We start from the raw sequence: 18,254 nt of genomic DNA, 5'->3' as shown, positions 1-18,254 counted from the left end.
TTCTGAAAAAAATATAAAAATAATCTTGCCAAAGTTGCGACTAGTCTTCCATTCGTTCCTCTTGGTTCGGCGGATGATAACCATCTGCCTCCTGGTCAAGGATCTCCGCCACGGTATCCGGCTCCGCCTCGCCAATGTTAACTCCGTCATCGTCATGTTCTTCCTGAAATAAAAGAAGAATACAGAGGTCGGAATTAATGAATAGCGAGAAGTACTTAATCTAGATAAGAATAGTGGTACTAAATTCTATTTTGTGCACAAATTAAGTAGTTCAACCATACATGACTAGTTCAGCAACACCTATTTCAACTAGCAACACCTAATTCAACTAGCAATTCCTGTTTCAACTAATACTTATTTTTCATTAACTCCGACCATTAACATTGATTTGATACATATTGCACAAAACAAGACATTTTTAGTCGAATGATAGGGGACTGTTTTCTTTTTAGAATGTGGATGCGATCTTACCTCTCCCTCTCCGAGTTCTGTGAGAAGCTCTGTAATATGCTCTATCATGGCCTGGTCATCAGTAGGTGCCATTGTGTTTACATCACGAGCACGACGGAGATAATATCGCGCATTTCCCTGATAATCAGACTCAGACTGACTTCTGAAAAAAACGAAAATAGAAATTAATCCTCTTTAAAATTGTAAATTAATTGATTTAATAAATTTGTCAAGCACCCACCTTCAAAACCGTTTTCATAAATGTTAAATTTTTGATAGTTTGGAATATGAACATAAAACCTAATATCTAGTTCATTTGAAATTAATCACTTTAAACTAGCATCGCATTAAAATATCATGATTATCAAATCTTTAAAATTACAAACAAATAATCAGAGGTGTATATAATTCCATTATTCCCCCCCCCCGCATTATTTATGGTTTCGTGGAGGGAAAATACAAAAATTGAACCAACTTGTAAAATAAAGAAAATATTACTAACAAATCACCCCCAGTTTTTACGGAATGTTATTTCCCCATTTTCTCTTTGGGTATGGGTATTCTTGCAATGAAGTTAATCATATTTATGCTCAAGTGAAAATTGCTGAAGTGAAAATTGTATCACTATAAAAATATGATCCTTTTTTTAAATAATAGATCTGATAGAGCTGACCTTAAATAATTTAACCATCCTAGTAGATACCAGGTAGAAACAACCTCCTCATCTTCTTCTATTAATCCATCCAGAACCTAGACAGTATAATTGTAGTGGAAACAAAAACTGTTAATTAATTACTGTCGTTTTTCTTTCTTTAAAGGGACTGTAAGCGTGATTTCAATTGACCCTATCGGCAAAGATTGCAATTCCCTATTTACAAGGGTACTCTTGAAACAATAATCTGATCAAAAATGTGTTAGATAATGTATTTTTTGGACTAGAAGTGTTAAGTTCTGATAATTTCTTTAGCCATTATTATAAGCAAGAAATGTACAGAGAAACCACAAATCAAAATAAACAGTTTTCAAAGACAAAAATATGGATTACATGACTTATTTTCATTGATTTCATATTTTGACCTTCAGAGGTAGTCAAATTTTGGAGGCTACGAACTCCAGGATCATCTGAGGTCAAAAAGGAATATCAGAATGGAATCAGGACGGACTTCAAAAACCTATGATTTGACACCTCACATGACTTTTTTTTCTTTGTTTTATTTTTTTACCCTTTTTTGGGGTTCTTTTCGAAGGGAGGTCAAAATGGAGGTCTGATATACGCATCAATTTCAGGGCATTACTTATGTGGTAGCAAAAAGTATGAAAGCATATCTGATTCATGGAGGTGAAAATGGAAGTCAATGACCTCCGATGTCAAATTTTCTCGTGATCCATGTAATGATCACAATTAGAGGCTGCATGCCAAATTTCAGCCTTCTATCTCAATTATTAGTAACAAACGCAGCGTGTACAAAATTTGGTGTCACAAAGTGTCGAATTGCCACTCACACCATAACGCTTAGTGTCCCCTTCATACAGAATAAAAATTTTATATAATTTTTTTTCTCTAAAAATATTTCTAAAAATATATCGGATTACAGTTTTAAATAGAGAAATCCTGAGCGACATTCTATCAGTGAAAGAACGAAGACAACAAGATATCAAAATATCAAGAAACAGGGAAGACAACTTCAAAATAAAAAAACACATTAAAATAGAAAGAAACTACCTTTAAAATGTTCAATTATTTTCCTCTTTGTTCAATAAATTGCCCTTTCATAAACATTAAAATTAGGAAAGGAAATTGGTTTCAAAGATTCGTCTAATTTCTATATTTCCCGAGACAGGAAGTGAAAGGAGATATTTCTCGACAATTTTGTGTACCTTGGTTGCATTATCATAGTCTTCAAGGTCAAGAAGTATTTTAGCGGTAGAAAGTCGGAAAGTATAAGATAGATTTGTGTCTTCTCCTTCACCACTTTCTAAACATAAAATGCACAGTTGAACAGCATTTTTAAATTAAATGTAGACATTAATGTTTTGTCATAATCTTAACCGTTTTCTGGACTTTACATGTACAACTGTAGAGTATTTGTCAATGTACACTGAATTGAATAGAATTAAATAGTATCATCTTCCAAACCGGTTACATTACATGTAAAATTGTACAATTGTATAGTATTTTATATAAATGTAAACATAATTGTTCAGTGTCCGAATTTAATGAATTTGAGCCGCGTCTTAAATCCGCCAAAAACCGGTTTCAATTGATCGCCGGCTTAAATCTTGAAACATTGAATACAATTTTAAGTGACACCAACCATATTTGAGCCGCGGCTTAAATTTAAGCCGCCGCTCGCATTCTTTAAATGCGACCTCAGGATTGATTAGTGTCATCTTCCAAACCGTTTACATTAGATTAACAATTGTACAGTATTTTTAACAAAAAAATACACTTCGTATTCTCTGTTAAAACTTTAAAACAAGATAAATTTACAAAACATCGATTTCTTAACTTCTTAAATTTCAAGTTTCAAGTAAATGTAATCCGCAAGTCCCATTTATAGAAAACTACATGCCAAAGTTACAAAGTAAAAGTCAGGATGTATTTAATATTTCTGCTCAGACAAAGTTGAAATGGTTACCGCTGTGAATCGTTGATGTAACTCTTCAAATTCGGGGTCACTTGGAAATCAAGTTGACAGTGCCTCTCATCACGTGATAAAATTAAATCGGTGGAAATGTTTAAATATGTTCGAAGGCTAAAAATAATTTTACCTAGAAATTTAAGATGTGCTGGAAGCCATAGTTGAATAGATTTGCCAATAGATATTTTAGCATCTTCACTATTTCCTGCAATATTACACATATACAATTACGTAACTTAAAAAAAAACATGTTTTAAAAATATACTTTTTTTTTCTTTAAAACTCGTCATTAAAAAATCAGAGCTTATAAAAAAATCAAAACCAATAAAAAAATTGAAATTTCCTTTGTGTTACAAAAATAACCTCAATATTTGTTTTTGAATTTGCATTTGTGTAAATTTTTGTGGACTTCCAAAAAAGTATAGGTTAGTTAAAGATGAGGCATCATGTCTCAAAGCACAAAAGAACTTAAATTTTTTTTGTACTTTATTTAATTTTCATTTTGTAAATAATTTTACCTGTGATTAATAAATAGTTTGCTCGAGCTTGAAAAGACTCAGGATTAGTTTCATCCGCCTCAACCGATAGATCAATAAATCGCCTAAACAAATTTTTTTGATAAATAATTGTTCCTCAGATTTTTTTAAAGCTTGAGTTCAATTTTTTCATGGAACATCTGGCATTATTAGCTACATCGCTGAACAACCTAGTGCTGGTTCAAATTTGAAACTCCGATACAAAGTTAAACATTAAGTTAGAATTTGAACCGGCAGAAGGCAGTTCAACCAGGGCTAGACCTGGCTAACCATTTTTAAATTCAGTCTCTGATTTAATACCTACTTGGACTCAATTTCTGCTTCAGGTTCATCACACAGATCCGTCATATAAATCTCAGACAGGCTGACGTAAGCATTCGATATATCTCTTCTTAACTCCGTCCGTGTCTCGTGCTCCGGGTTCAGGCTGGAGAGGAGAGAGGAGATTATTTCAATAGCTTTCAGATATAGATCCCGGGATTCAACACCTTAATACATAATCAATGTTAGATTTGTTTTAGAAAATGGCGTCGTTTCTGACTCGAAAAGAGTTAATTTTCTACATTATTCATTACAAGCACGAAATGCGCAAATCACGTATGCAGTGAAACCACGAATGAAATTAAACTGTTAAAATAAACAAGTATGGATATTTAACTCTAACTTGATCAGACAAAGCTTTCAAGGGTCCTGTTGTGAATCGGGCATTGACATCTCTGCTAGGAGATTGGAGGGTCACTTGAAATTACACATAAATTCCATTAACCAATTAATCCTCGCCCTAAAACTACGCTGGGCATGTTTTTATAGACAATTCTTTCCCAGAATCATTTTCAAAACTTTTGGGACAAGTAAAAGTGAATTCATAATTTCAACTACATCATAATTCATATTTTGCTAAACACTTGATAATCAAAATACAATGGCGGTGATTATTTTCCTGGAAAATATATGAATATCACCTCCCCTTGGTTATCCCAGGAATGCCATAGGAATGCAACTTTTGTAAATTCATTTAATAGTTATGCTTTCTAAGTCAAATAATTCACCTTACAAATCATGAAACTTTGCTTAAAAGTAAAATTACCGCTCCAGCAACTACTGGGTGTTTCAGAAAGACAGGGTTGTAAATAAAAAAAAACACTTCTTGCTCTTTGCGAAAATAGGGTTAAAGGTGCCTACCCCTTATTACATCCCCTCCCCTCCCTTCATGAAGGATAGTAAAAAGCTAAATTGTGTGGAATAAAACGGGGGTAATGGTAAAAATTGTATGACTTTTTTTTTTTTTTTATAAAATTAAAAATTTCATTGTGAAAATAACAAATCCCAAGAATTTATCATAAAAACAAGTCGGAACAAAAAACAGGATTTGTGCACAGGAAAATAAGAGTCTGAATGATGAGTAATTAACCTGTCATGAGTTGTGCAAGGGAAAGATATTTAGTGTGTCCTTCTTGAGGTTTTAAGAATATAGCTCGACCTAGACAATGCTGCGCCTGCTCCATCTAAATATAAAATATTTTTTATAAAAATAGTTTTTTTCAATACCAAACAAAAACTTGATTGTGAATTAATACAAAAATTGAAGTTTTCATCAGAAGTGAGACAATTCATAATTAATTATAATCTTGTTCAGTAAAAAAATCTAAGGTTTGTTTCATTTACTCTCAGGAAAATTTCCATCGATTCTAATTTTTCGGAGAGTAAATGACATTCCTTTGTAAAATGCTGGTTTTAATATGAACCCGAGATTTAATTAAAATTGTTGCAAACCAAAAAAATACTGCTTTTTAATTCGGAATGTGAAGGAATTGAGTCTTCTCCACAAACTCAAATTTTCTAAACCCTATGTCTTTGCAACGTCAGGTGTAAGCCTTTGGTATTTCGAACCTAAATTATATGAATCTAACAGTATTCATAGATTAAAATATCTAAGGCTTGCAACATTGTGTTGCAAAGATATAGGGATAAGAATATCAGAGATTCCTTATTAAGATTATAGAATTTGATCATGAATCCTCCGTCGTGAATTGCTATCATGTAATTTTATAAACAACCTTCTGTTATCAAAAGATTGAACATCTGTTCACAAATACTGTTTCGTTAACAGATAGATATAATGAAACTGATTTTTAATCTGGTCTAATGGTGGAAACGAGTGGGAGGGGACAACACTTATTTGTACCTTTCCCCATAAAGAGATGTAATTCTATAAATGTAAGAAGTCCAAATTGGGGCCTATTTCTTGTAAATACTACAATGGTTGACCAGAGCACAGATACGACAGTGCAGTGTGCAAGTATATATTTCATATCTATCATGAACAATGGAAACCAACCATCCGTCACTCAAAGTATGTCCTTAATGTTCATCAAATATTAACACAAAATATATCAAGACGCGGGGGNTGCTCGTTAAAAATATACATAGATTAAAGGGTGCACAATTGTAAAAACAATTGATCTGATTGGTTCAAAGTAAAGATAACCTAAAATCCCTTCTTATCTAATGTCTTTGTATATAAATTAAAAACATGGATTGCTATTGTATAATGTACCTGGCCCATTTCAAGAAGAAGAGAGGAAGTAAGCTCTAAAGCTTTAATGTTATCACTGTCTGATCGAAATCATAAATTAATTTAAAAATTATTATATAAAAGATAAGTGTGACAGAAAAGTCCCATCCTTTCTTTCTTGTTGAGGTTGGCTGCTAAAAATGTGTCTTTGACATCAAAACAAAGCCAATATTGCACCTCCCATCTAGGTATAAAAGGGTCGGTGTTAAGTCAATTAATGCCAAAAAACCCGATGTCAAGTTTAAATACAATTTCTAATCTTTTACATTTCATTTACGTAATTACTACATGAGAATTGTAATGCAGGGGTAGAAGTTAAAATAGCTAAATTTTTAATTCTTTGAAAGAGAGATTACAATCAGACGTTATATTGTTCATGTACATTTTTTCTATATTACTACATCTAAAAACTTATTTGATATGTTCACGATCCGCAGGTGTTCAAATATGTTTTCTTCAATTATGATACTGTAAGGAAAATTTCAGAATTATTTAATATAATATTCCCAGATAAATTTGTCGGATTAGCAAGGCGGCCAGTTTCTCTGTGGAGTGATATTTGGTTTGGTTTAGGAAATATAGACTGATTCCCCCCTATACTGAGGGGGGAAAGGAAGGAAACACCCCCCCCTAAAAAAAATGATTAAACATTGAAAATAATCAGAGGCAGCTTATGGGGGGGGGGGGAAGGAAGTTCCCCCTGAAAATGGGAGGGACGTCCCCCTCCTGGAAAAATTGGGAACTTCTTTATTTGTTTTTTTTGAGAATGTTCACAAAATTTTGTCCCTGGATCCTGATCGGCGCCAGTGTATCGTTACTTGCTGGTCATCTTTAAAAAAGGGTCTTAGTTATAGGACAATTTCTGGGCCGAGTGGGATTTATGTTGTGTGTTGAGTTTTGTAGACCCAGAAAAATAATTAAATTAGTATTCATTTAGGGTTATGTTAGGTTAAGACACTTTCTGGGCCGAGCGCTGCGGCCACGGGTTAGGTTAAGTTATGACACTTTCTAGGCCGAGCGCAGCAGCTAAGACTGGCTAGGGGGCCGAGCGCTGCGGCCACATGTCTTCCATTTAAGACCCGTGCACCAGGTGGAGGATTAAGTCAAATTGGGCATCAAATGGCCAGTTTTCCTGTTCTCCAAAATATTCGTTATATTTATCGTTAAAATTAGTTATTTTTCCCAAATTCGCAGAACAAAAACATAAACTCTTTTTTGGGCGCTCTGCAGTCCGCACAACTATACCGAACTTCTGGGGGAAAAATTGATTTACAAAGAGGTGGGAGGGTAAATGATATTCATGAAAATATACACCCCTGAGACAATTATACTGTGAATCAACAAAAACAAACATTAATATTAAATTTATTGGCCAATAATTACAATTATTTCATGAAAAAAAACATGGCCAAACTGACATAAAACATACTTTGTAAAATATATATAAATTGTATAAATCGATAATTTCTTTGGAACTAAATTTTGAATACTGTGGGATAGCCAGCGGTTAGCCGACCTAATTCAGAAGGAAAAGAAATTTGGAAAATTGACAAAAAGGGGGCGAAGCAGGAAAAATTGAGAAGGGGAAAGCCCCCTTTCTTGTTTTCCCTCTAACGCCAACATAAAGATGCGGGAAGGTTCCGAAAGAAGCGAAAATACTAAGAAATAAATCAGGTTGTAATATATAAATTACAACACTGAATAGAAGAATCTTAAACACAACAAAAACTTAGAACTAACATGGAAAAAGATTTTTTTTTAGCGAGCAGTTTAAATGCTCATTTTAAAGGTTTTATACAGAAAAAGATTTGATTGAACGAAATCTAACAGTTAAATATCATTTTGTCGATTAGATTCAAACAAATTAAAAAAACACGGAAATTAGTAAGTATATAGAACAGATGAAAGTACAGTATAGTATAATACTGGCGGAAATATTTCGATTCATTTTAAATGAAAATTCCGCTAAAGATTGAAGAAAAGAGGATTTAAAATGTACATAAATGATTTGGTAATTGTTTCATAGCTTCACCGTTTTGTTAAATCCTCGAATTTATGTAGTTAATGTACATTGTACGTGGTATAAATCTGATTACTGAAATCTTTAAAAAAAGTAAAAAATAAATTAGAATAATTCTCACACTTGTGGCTGATTGTTCTACAGTAAACATGTTACAAATGGACAGAATATTTGTACAAAATTCCGACAAGAAAGTGGTGCACCCTAGTTTTGAAATTAGATCTACGAGTAACAACATTGAACTGGCTTGAAATCATTCAAAACTAGAGAACAGACCTTTAAAGTCTCATTAAGGCAACATAGCTATTAGTTACAGCGCCGAGTATAGAAATGCTTTACATTATGATAATACTAAATTCATTGACGATTCAATTATTAATAAACTTTTAAACTGACATTTCGGTTTTCGGTAAGGCAGAGCGGTGTGTATGTTCAAATACTTACAATTGTTTACAATTGTAAAGCCAATGTTACGAATACTAGTAAGAGAGCAAATTTTGATTGAGAAAATTGTTAAAAAAATACTTTGCTTCAATACAAGAGTTGATATTCATCGCTGTTTTCTTGAAGGCACGTTTGGTAAGAAAGCAATAAAGCAGAGTCATGAAGTTTCAGATTCTTAAGTGAGTTGAGGTTCGATCAAATCCATCCTTAGATGGTGCTTTTGGAGAACGATACTCTGAAAAAAAACGAGTTATAGTCTATTTCTCGTAAAATAAACAGTTGTACGTTGTAGCCTTGTTCGTCTATTCTCTATGTATTACTTTTGAGGTTTTTAAACTTACAATAAATTTGATTTTGAATGGGGAAAAAATATAATTGAGAAAAAAAGTTAATTAATCAGAGCCCGAATTTAATGAATTTGAGCCGCGTCTTAAATCCACAAAAATCCGGTTTTAATTGAGCGCCGGCTTTAATCTTAAAACATTGAATGCAATTTTAAGTGGAACTAATGATATTTGAGCCGCGTCTTATATTCAAACCTTGGCTCAAATTTTAGACGCGGCTCAAATATGATTGGTTACACATAAAATTGTATTCAATCCTTCAAGATACAAGCCGGCGCAAAATTGAAACCAGTTTTTGGCAGATTTGAGAAACGGCTCAAATTCATTAAATTCGGACTCAGTTTAATTTAAAACTCTTTCCTCTCCCGCATTTTTTACGCCAGCTATGAGCCCCCCCCCCCCACCCCTCCATTCAATGACCTTCGGTGCTACCGATGACCTGAGCTTTAATTATCAAGTATAAAACATGTTCGCTCTGATTTCCTTTTCCTTTTTATGGGTTTAAGGCCGAATTTAATGAATTTGAGCTACCGCCGGTTAAAATTAGTATAACATTCAAATCCTTTAACTTTGAAACAGTGGTTCAAATTTGAACCACCAGTAGGTAGTTTAGCGATGTAGCTCAAATTCATTTAATTCAGTCACTGAGAGATTTTTATTACATGAGAAAAGACGACATTATCTACCTAAGATGTGAAGTTTCCGAAAGCTGGAAATTATGGAGTTTTACGAGCGCATTTACCGCATCTTCCACACATCCCAGCTGGGCCAGCGCCATCTTGCGGTCTTTTGGGAAAAATCGGAAAGCCTACAAAGACAAGTTTAAAAAAGAGCTAAATAATAAATAAACGAAGTAATGAATTGTTAAAATAATTAACTCTCTCGTAAAAAGTAAATATGATGCATTTGAATTATATTAACATTGAGACAAAATATATGAAAATAAAATAGAAATTTTACCTGGACTTCGATATCTATAGACGTAAAGGCGGTGCGTAAGTCCTCTTCCTCAACTGTGGCGGGTATATTAGAGAGATGTAAGGTGGCGGAGGGCGGATAAATGTTCTGGTAATTTTTACTGCCAGGCTTCTTAAACCTAAAACATTAAAAAAATTAAGGTAGGATGAAGAAGACATGATTCTATTACGCGGTCGTGGTTGTAGTCGCCTAGGTCTAGACCAGGTTTATAATCACTAATCATCTAAGTTTAGGTAAAGTTAAAATCATGGACAGAGCTGAACGACTAATTGTCAGTATGAAGGAATATTTTTAGATGATTAAAAAATCTATATATATGCAAAACTAGCTGAGTGCCCTGCGTTGCCCGTGGAATTTTATANACTTAGACCTTAACTGTTACAAGTGGAGTCTAAAATATTTAATAAATCAAATTAAGTTTAAACCTAGACCTTAACTGTTACAAGTGGAGTCTAAAATATTTAATAAATCAAATTAAGTTTAAACCTAGACCTTAACTGTTACAAGTGGAGTCTAAAATATTTAATAAATCAAATTAAGTTTAAACCTAGACCTTAACTGTTACAAGTGGAGTCTAAAATATTTAATAAATCAAATTAAGTTTAAACCTAGACCTTAACTGTTACAAGTGAAGTCTAAAATATTTAATAAATCAAATTAAGTTCAAGTTTAGACCTTCAATGTTAAAAGTGAAGTCTCCTCCTTCTACTAGATTGGAAGGTCAATTACCTGATCCGTGTAGATGACTATCGGTGGCTGCCCCCATTTGAATTTTTGGGACAGTCCTTATTGAAATTATGGATGACTATAAATTTAAAATTCGTCAGAATCCAGATTGTGTTGAAAATATTCTTTACCTGAACTGTTGTGTGCTTGCTGTGCAGCACTCTAATTTGTTTACCCAACAACTTGACCTGGAAACAAAAATTTATCCAAAACTGTTATTTAATGGTTATGAAATTTTTTTTTTTTGGTAGGGAAGCTGTTAATATCAGTTTCTCCTAATGTTTTAGCCTTTTTTTCTTGTTTAAACCCTTCCTTAAAGAGACATGAATAATAATATTGAATATGCATTGACTGTACCTTGTCTAGGTTGGTAATGGCAAGCATGGCCTGCTGAGGTTCAGACATCTGAATCAGAGCAGTGTCCTTCTTGTTGAACAAAATCTTTACTCTCTAAACAAATCAACAAATCAATCAATTAATCAATAAATCAAAGAATAAATCAAATCTGGATCAGACCAGTGTCCTTATTATTGAACATTGAACAACATTTTTACTTTCTAACCGGATCAACACAATCAATCAATCAAAAAATAAATCAATCAGAAAATAATTAAATCAATAAATCAATCCCTGACTAATTATCAAGCAAATCTTTCAGAAAAGGATGAATTAAGTTACTTGTTAAACAAATAAATCATTTAATAAAATATCTCAAGAAATTGACTGTTCTCTACTGTCATGCATAAAAAGTAAAAAAAATTCACCCCAGATAAAAAAAAATATTATTTAAGTTTCATTTAAAAGGACAAAATAATTTCATATTTGGTCAAGATAACCTCCTGTACGCACAACCACTCTTAATAGCAACATATAGCGCTGGGCTTTAGGCAACCTTATGGAACTTTTTCTTAACAACTTTATTCAGTATTATAAATTTAACAATTTTGTATACGATTTGCGACTATTTGTGGAGAGAAAATATCTCCTAATAGAATCATTTTGTATCTATTATAGTTATGAGGTGCTTTTCGCAGAGCTCTCCCATGATTAAAATTTATTGAATATGAGATAATTTTGCAAGCGTAGTTGCTAACTTTTCATCTTGAAAAAATGCAAACAAAAACTGCAATTAGGAAAACAATCTTTTTGCAAACGCAATTGCAATGAACTGACTTTTCCTCTAAAAAAATAATAAATAATCAAAAAAAATAAGAAAAACACTAAAAAAGGACTTTTCGTCTGATGAAAAAATGGATTAAAAAATGGCCAAAAATGAGATTTTCGTCCAAAAAATTCCTGAGAATTTCCATTGTGAGAGAAAGTAAAAATAGAATAAACAAGAATATAAATGGATTGGTTGTAAACTCAATCTTATAATATGAAAAGGGATATTTAATTTACTGGTTGGTTGAGTTTTAGTTTAACTTTGGAATCAGTTCGTATACGTTAAATATTATTCACATATATATGAGGTCCGATTTTTATCAGAATTTTTTAATGTTTATTAGGTCATGAATCTTTCTGAGATTAAGGAACTAATGAGGAATAATAAGTTAGCTTAAAGTGTAAAATAAACAACAGTTACAGAATGTTTACGTTTAGAGCGTAAAATCTACTTACCAAAACATCTCCGTACACCCCGAACAGCATAAACAGATGATCCGGCTCCGTATCCACCTCATTCAACCCGGATATAAGCAGAACACATCCGGCGGGTCCCACCATTCCTGGCATCCTCACGCCGACCTGTGCCAGGGCTTGTGCCGAGGGATAGGGATACCCCATCCCGGGCAGTCCTAGACCGGGCATACCCGCACCAAATTGACCGGCGGCAAGGCCGGCCAGACCCATGTGACCGAAGGGTGAACCCAGCATTCCTGATAAAAAACCTGAGCTGTATTTAAAAAGTAAAATGTAGGAAAATTTACAATGTGTTAGGCCCATAAACTGGAATATTTAGACAACATTTATTTTATGTAATAAATTTAGTTTTCAATCAAAAAGTTTAACAAGTATTTTTGTCCCATAAAGTGATTCTTAATTTAATTTTTTGTGATTTTTTAAATAAAAGTTTGATGATGTAGTATCTTGCGTATTAACTTTTAACTGAGAAATGGGTCTGCGTGCACTGCACAATTACAGTTTTCTTTATGTTTATTGAACTATTTAAAACCAAAACTTGAATCTTAACCGTCGTCTTCCTATTCCCAAGTATAATGAGTCTAACTGTACAGTTACATATTTCAATACATAAATGTCACTTTTTATTCATAAAACAAAACAAAAGCACACCAACATGTTTGCAAAGTGCAAACTTAAATGTTTGTAAATAGTTTCAATTACCTGGTCCTACTAAGGACTGGGTAGCTAGAGCAGTAGAGTGTGAGAGGTCCAGGGTTGGGTCCCCAGTTGGTAAACTAGGGTTCATGTAGTCCCTGCTCTTGTCATTGTTAAACTTCACGTTTAGGTTGGACAACTTGGAGTACTCAATCCTATGACAATTCATTCATTCATCCTTTCATTCATTCATTCATTCATTCACCCATCCTTTCATCCTTTCATTCATTCATTCATTCATTCATCCTTTCATCCTTTCATCCTTTCATTCTTCCATTCATCCTTTCGTTCATTTACACATTAGATATTTATTGATAGTTAATTAAAAAAATTAACTACATCTACTTGTAATTTATATCTTTTCCTTAACATTGAATGTTTAACAGGTGTTTTAATTTCCTTCATCTGTTTTTTAGCTGTTAAGTAGAACTTTGATCAAAAGGTTATTTTGACTTAAAAATTCTTATCAATTCTAAATTTTTTTTTTTTTTGAAAAATATACCACTGAAAGAGGCGTACAAGGGGGGGGACTATGGGACGTAGCCCCCTCCATGGCTCAGTGAAATAAAAGGTTAAAAGGGGGGTCTAAGGCATTCCTTAGGAAGAAAAATGTTAAATCTCCCCAAGACAAATTCCTATATTATGTGCTACTACCCCTGCTAAATATATATTCATTAATAAAGCGATAGGGACGGCCGGGTGTGTTTAAAAATTATTCAATAAGAGTGACTTAACAATGACGTACAGATGTTTTGTCGTTAGCTTATAGCCCAAAGGAAAAATAAATTAATAAGAAAGAAAAGTTTATACTTTAACTTTGTATTTATATTTCCTTTATCCACTTTTTCTTTATAAGGTTTCCTCCATTTTTGAATTTAAAGTAATTCATAAAAAAAAATTATATAGCCTCGAATGTTGTTTATCTTAATGATTTGCAGTACATTACCTGAGTGTACAGCACGCATTGTATATATTTTGTCCATCTAATGATAGCTTAGCGGCCTGGGCTGTAATTACATCGGGATATTGGATCAAGGCCTAATATAAAATTTACTGAATAAATAAATAAAATAAATATGTCTTAATGTAAATTAATGTTTCCACTTTATCTTTTACGATTTAATATTATCTTTTTCATAACTTTCATTTTCATTCCTCTTTCTTTGCTGGTTCTTTGGTTCTCTTTAATTTAGCAACCAAGAACTTTGTTATTCATAATTCACTGCCATATATTGGCACCTAGTATTGACCTCATTTAAAGATGTGAACAAATATCCGAATTTAGAAAATTAGTTTTTCCTTAAATATGTTTTTTTTTTTCAAACAGAATACTGTAGAATCAAACCTGAAACGTGTTGTTCTTGGTGAAGGTGACGATCTTCATGACCTTGCCGACCCTGGAGAAGATCTGATGGATCACGTCGAGGGTGACGGGGTACACCATGTGCTCAACAATCACACGCAGGACCGTATTGGCACCACCAGTCTAGAAAAAGGAAAACATAAATATTCGAGACATTAAGTTCAATATAAATAAATTTCGATACTTTTGAACAAATAGCATAATAATAATAATATCTATAATATATGTGATATATATATAATAAAATTAATTTTGCTATAGTTATTTCTTGGAAGTGCCAAAAACACAAAAAAAGGTTGAATTTATAATAACAAATTTGTTTTCCAATTAATTTTTTTCAACTTACCACTTCTTTTCCTTCTGGCATCCCTGAAAGTGCCTGCGCGGCCTGAAGTGCTGCCTGCGCGCTAGCGCTCGCATTTGAATGAGTCTGATCGGTCTTGAGTGCGGTGTGCGTGGAGAACTGAACATAAACAGATCGATCACGGAGCTGAGCAACACAGTTAGTAAAGTAGTTGACCATGGCCACGGCGGCGCTCTCCTCCTCCATCTCAAGGAACGCCTGGTTCTTGCCTTTCAAGACGAGGACGTTGGTGACGCGTCCGAAGGGGATTCCAAGATGGATGATCTCGGCTTCTGTAACTTCATTTGGGATGTTTCTGATATGCACAACCTTAACAAATAGAACGCGCTGATAATCCACTAAAAAATATAATATAGATTTTATTTGTATAAACATTAAACATTGAAGAGAGTTGTCTAAATTTCACAAAGGATCAGACTTCATAAATAAAATCAAAACGACTGAAATAAAATGTCTGCTGTAGTACCCTCAATAAATATTTTAATTAGGTATTTACCTTTGAGGGGGGTCCTACTTTCCCGTCCATTTTTAGTCGTTTTGCATCCTAAAATAAAATAAGAATATTACGCTTAGGTAATTAAGAAGTAATTGGTGAGTTGCAAAATTTTCTTAATGAACTGACGGCTCCTGGAATCAAATTTAATGAATAGTACGTTGACTATATTAACCATTTCATAATATGAACCAGCCACTCCATAAAGCGGATCAACTTAGTAGTTCAACTACTTCTAAGCTATTTAACAAATTTAATCCCTGTGCTATTATCGAGATCATCACCCTAACATATTTAATAAAATCGTGCCCGACTACTTGACTGACTTATCATGACAGTTTTTCTTTCAATCCTTACTGCCATTATCGTGACCGTATGTCTAACTGTTAACTATAATTACCACGACCGTTACCCATATCGCTGGCAACACTGTTTTCTATTTAGATGATCGTTTCCTTGATGTGATTAATATGACCGTTTCCTTAACTAACCTTATTGCAATTATCGTGACCGTTTCCCACACTAATATGGTTGTTCTTATCATGACCGTTACACCACATTAGCCTGATAGTTATTATCGGGACAATTTTTACCACTAACATGGTAATTATTATTGTGATCGCTTTACCCACTAACCTGGTTGTTATTATCGTGACCATTAGTCTGTAGATATGTTTGCATATCCATCCCATCCATTCCTCCTTAACAGAAACTAATATAGTTTCAACAGAGCTTTTATTCAGTTAATTAAACATCTATCATAAATATCAAATTGGGTTCTAGATGAAAAAAGGATTTACTGTTAGCTATCAAAATAAAGATCTTGATAATACAGTAAGAAACAAACGTAACTTATAAAGAATCTAATAAATCAAATTCTCCTATCATTAAAATTTGATTCATAAAAACACAGTAAAACACTCTACAAAGGTTCAAAACAATTGCATTTCTATCTCGTTTCAAGTAGTCTAAAATCAAGAACTATAACTAACAACTTCACCGATGTTTTTCAAACATTTTTTCACCAAAAATATTTTCAGTTTGAGTATATAAAGTCAAGTATGGATCAAACTTTCTTAGCACAAAGTAAACATGAGATATAATTTGGACTATTAACATTGGACAGCCTAGGGATTATCATTTAACTTTTTAACCAATCATTAAAAATATCTGACAAATTTGTTTAGAACATGACGAATGGCAAGAAAGAAATAAGCTTACTTTTAGTCATGTATTCAGAAGGAAGGTGAAAATAAAAACCAAGAGAAGGTAAAGAAGAGAATACTAGAGAAGAGAAGGAAGAGTGAAGGATAAACCCTGTTCTTGCAACGATCTAGAAGAAGAAAATTAAAGGGTTTATTAACGAAATTAGACAGCGATCCGTTCCTACAGATTGCTACTAAAATTTGGTTAAATATTTAGGCTGTAAATCACAAAGAAGAATGGCACACATAACACAAATCTTGAATTGAGTTTACAAGTTTTGTTTTTTACAGCCGCGGGCGTGAGAGAAAGAATAACATTTGAATCAATTAATATAATCAGGAATTTTTATACCATTTTAATTATAAATGGATCGAGTCAACTTAATTTACGTTCACAATCCCTTCAAATAATAAAAACAAAAAGTGATTACTTACCAGCCTAAGGGACCTCAGGAGAAAGTTTACATTTAATACATTTAAATAATTCTGAAATGTCTTTGTTTATATTTTGTAATCTGTCTTCACAGTTAAAGAGTCCGCTAATGTAAACATTCAAAATGTAAACAAATAATTTTTAAAAACTCATAAAGAACATTTTTTAGAACAGTTTCTTTTTCTCCAGGCAGTTGGCAGGTAAAACGCCGGTAAAGCACCGAACATCATATGCTCAGGCCCTAGGTGCGTCAACCCTACGCGCCGCGCCAGGCTTCGAGCTTGGCCGCGCCACCTATATAAATATTTTGGTAGCGGCCAAAGTCAGGTACTCGCGCATGCCGCAATGAATTAAAGAAGAGAGAGTCAGAGATTAGTATACTATTTATATATTTATAGTATATTTTATTTATATTAGGGTTAGGTTAAGTTCAGACAATTTATGGGCCGCACGCTGCGGCTAGGTATAGACTAGGGGGCCGAGAGCCGCGGTTAGGAAAGATAGAGGGCCAAGCACCGCGGTCAGAACTGGTTCTCTCACTGCACTGTCTTAAANGGGGGGGGTCCAAAAATCGTATAGGACAGACCCTATTTGTTCCTGAACTTAGTTTGGTGCTTGCATGCAGTATTAGTCATCAAATGATAAAAATCTGAAGACAACAGTTTGGTCAGGTTTTAGGAATGCGAGAATTGAAAGTGAGAGGATAATTGAATATTATCAGCAGGGTTCAAACCCCTAGTACCAATAATTAACATAAATGTTAGAATTATAAAAATCAAAAATTGTCTTGTTTATCCATACATATATACTCTTTCTGATATATAAACAATTTACTATCTGTAGAGAGAACGGGCTCTGCCCATTTTGTCCAGCCGTTTGGCCGGCGTAGGGAACATACTTACGAATGTCTTGTTTAATTATATAGATATTAATAATTGACATAAATTTGGCAAGCTTTTTCATCATTTTCCTAACTTATTTATTTATTTCTTTAGGTTAGGCGGGTCCAAACTGCATAGTAAATTGTGATTGCTTATTTGTAATATCTCATGCTTTGTAGTTGAATAAATATATGAATTAATGAATGAATCCCTAGAAATCCTTTATTTTCCCCTATTCAGCGAATGAAGTACAAAGAATAATACCGAAGGTTTTGGGTAAAATGACTTTAAAAAGTCAGGGGGAGAAATGAAATGATTTTGCAATGAAATTATTCTCCTTCCCCGTAAATGATGGGTAATTTCCTAGAGATCGATTTTAGGATCCCCGCCCCCTCCTATCAATTTTATTTATGGATCTTATATGCAATACTTGGATATAATTGACCATTTGGCCGCAGCGCCA

General features: G+C 33.3%; 2 protein-coding genes across 2 annotated transcripts; both read right to left on the bottom strand.

Moving 5' to 3' along the window:
- LOC111699994 (probable assembly chaperone of rpl4) lies at positions 1–6,290 on the bottom strand. Its single transcript, XM_023470800.1, has 9 exons — positions 6,186–6,290; positions 5,040–5,133; positions 3,933–4,116; positions 3,611–3,693; positions 3,223–3,297; positions 2,329–2,426; positions 1,124–1,200; positions 472–613; positions 1–163 (listed from the first exon to the last, which is right to left on the bottom strand). Exons 1-9 carry the CDS (start codon positions 6,192–6,194, stop codon positions 41–43), a joined length of 885 nt encoding a protein of 294 aa, XP_023326568.1. The 5' UTR covers positions 6,195–6,290; the 3' UTR covers positions 1–40.
- Positions 6,291–7,552: 1,262 nt separating this feature from the next.
- Positions 7,553–16,963, bottom strand: LOC111700007 (polypyrimidine tract-binding protein 1). Its single transcript, XM_023470812.1, has 15 exons — positions 16,913–16,963; positions 16,494–16,605; positions 15,909–15,973; positions 15,276–15,323; positions 14,762–15,088; positions 14,398–14,538; positions 13,999–14,090; positions 13,059–13,207; positions 12,336–12,604; positions 11,073–11,165; positions 10,737–10,903; positions 10,243–10,254; positions 9,972–10,107; positions 9,698–9,819; positions 7,553–8,902 (listed from the first exon to the last, which is right to left on the bottom strand). The coding sequence occupies exons 2-15, from the start codon at positions 16,501–16,503 to the stop codon at positions 8,875–8,877; spliced, it is 1,659 nt and encodes a 552-aa protein (XP_023326580.1). The 5' UTR covers positions 16,504–16,605; positions 16,913–16,963; the 3' UTR covers positions 7,553–8,874.
- Positions 16,964–18,254: the final 1,291 nt, after the last annotated feature.

The sequence above is a fragment of the Eurytemora carolleeae genome, unplaced genomic scaffold, assembly GCF_000591075.1.
Source record: "Eurytemora carolleeae unplaced genomic scaffold, Eaff_2.0 scaffold221, whole genome shotgun sequence".
Lineage (NCBI taxonomy): Eukaryota > Metazoa > Arthropoda > Copepoda > Calanoida > Temoridae > Eurytemora > Eurytemora carolleeae.
The sequence above is the reverse complement of the archived record's forward strand: the minus strand, read 5'-3'. Positions and strand labels throughout refer to the sequence as shown.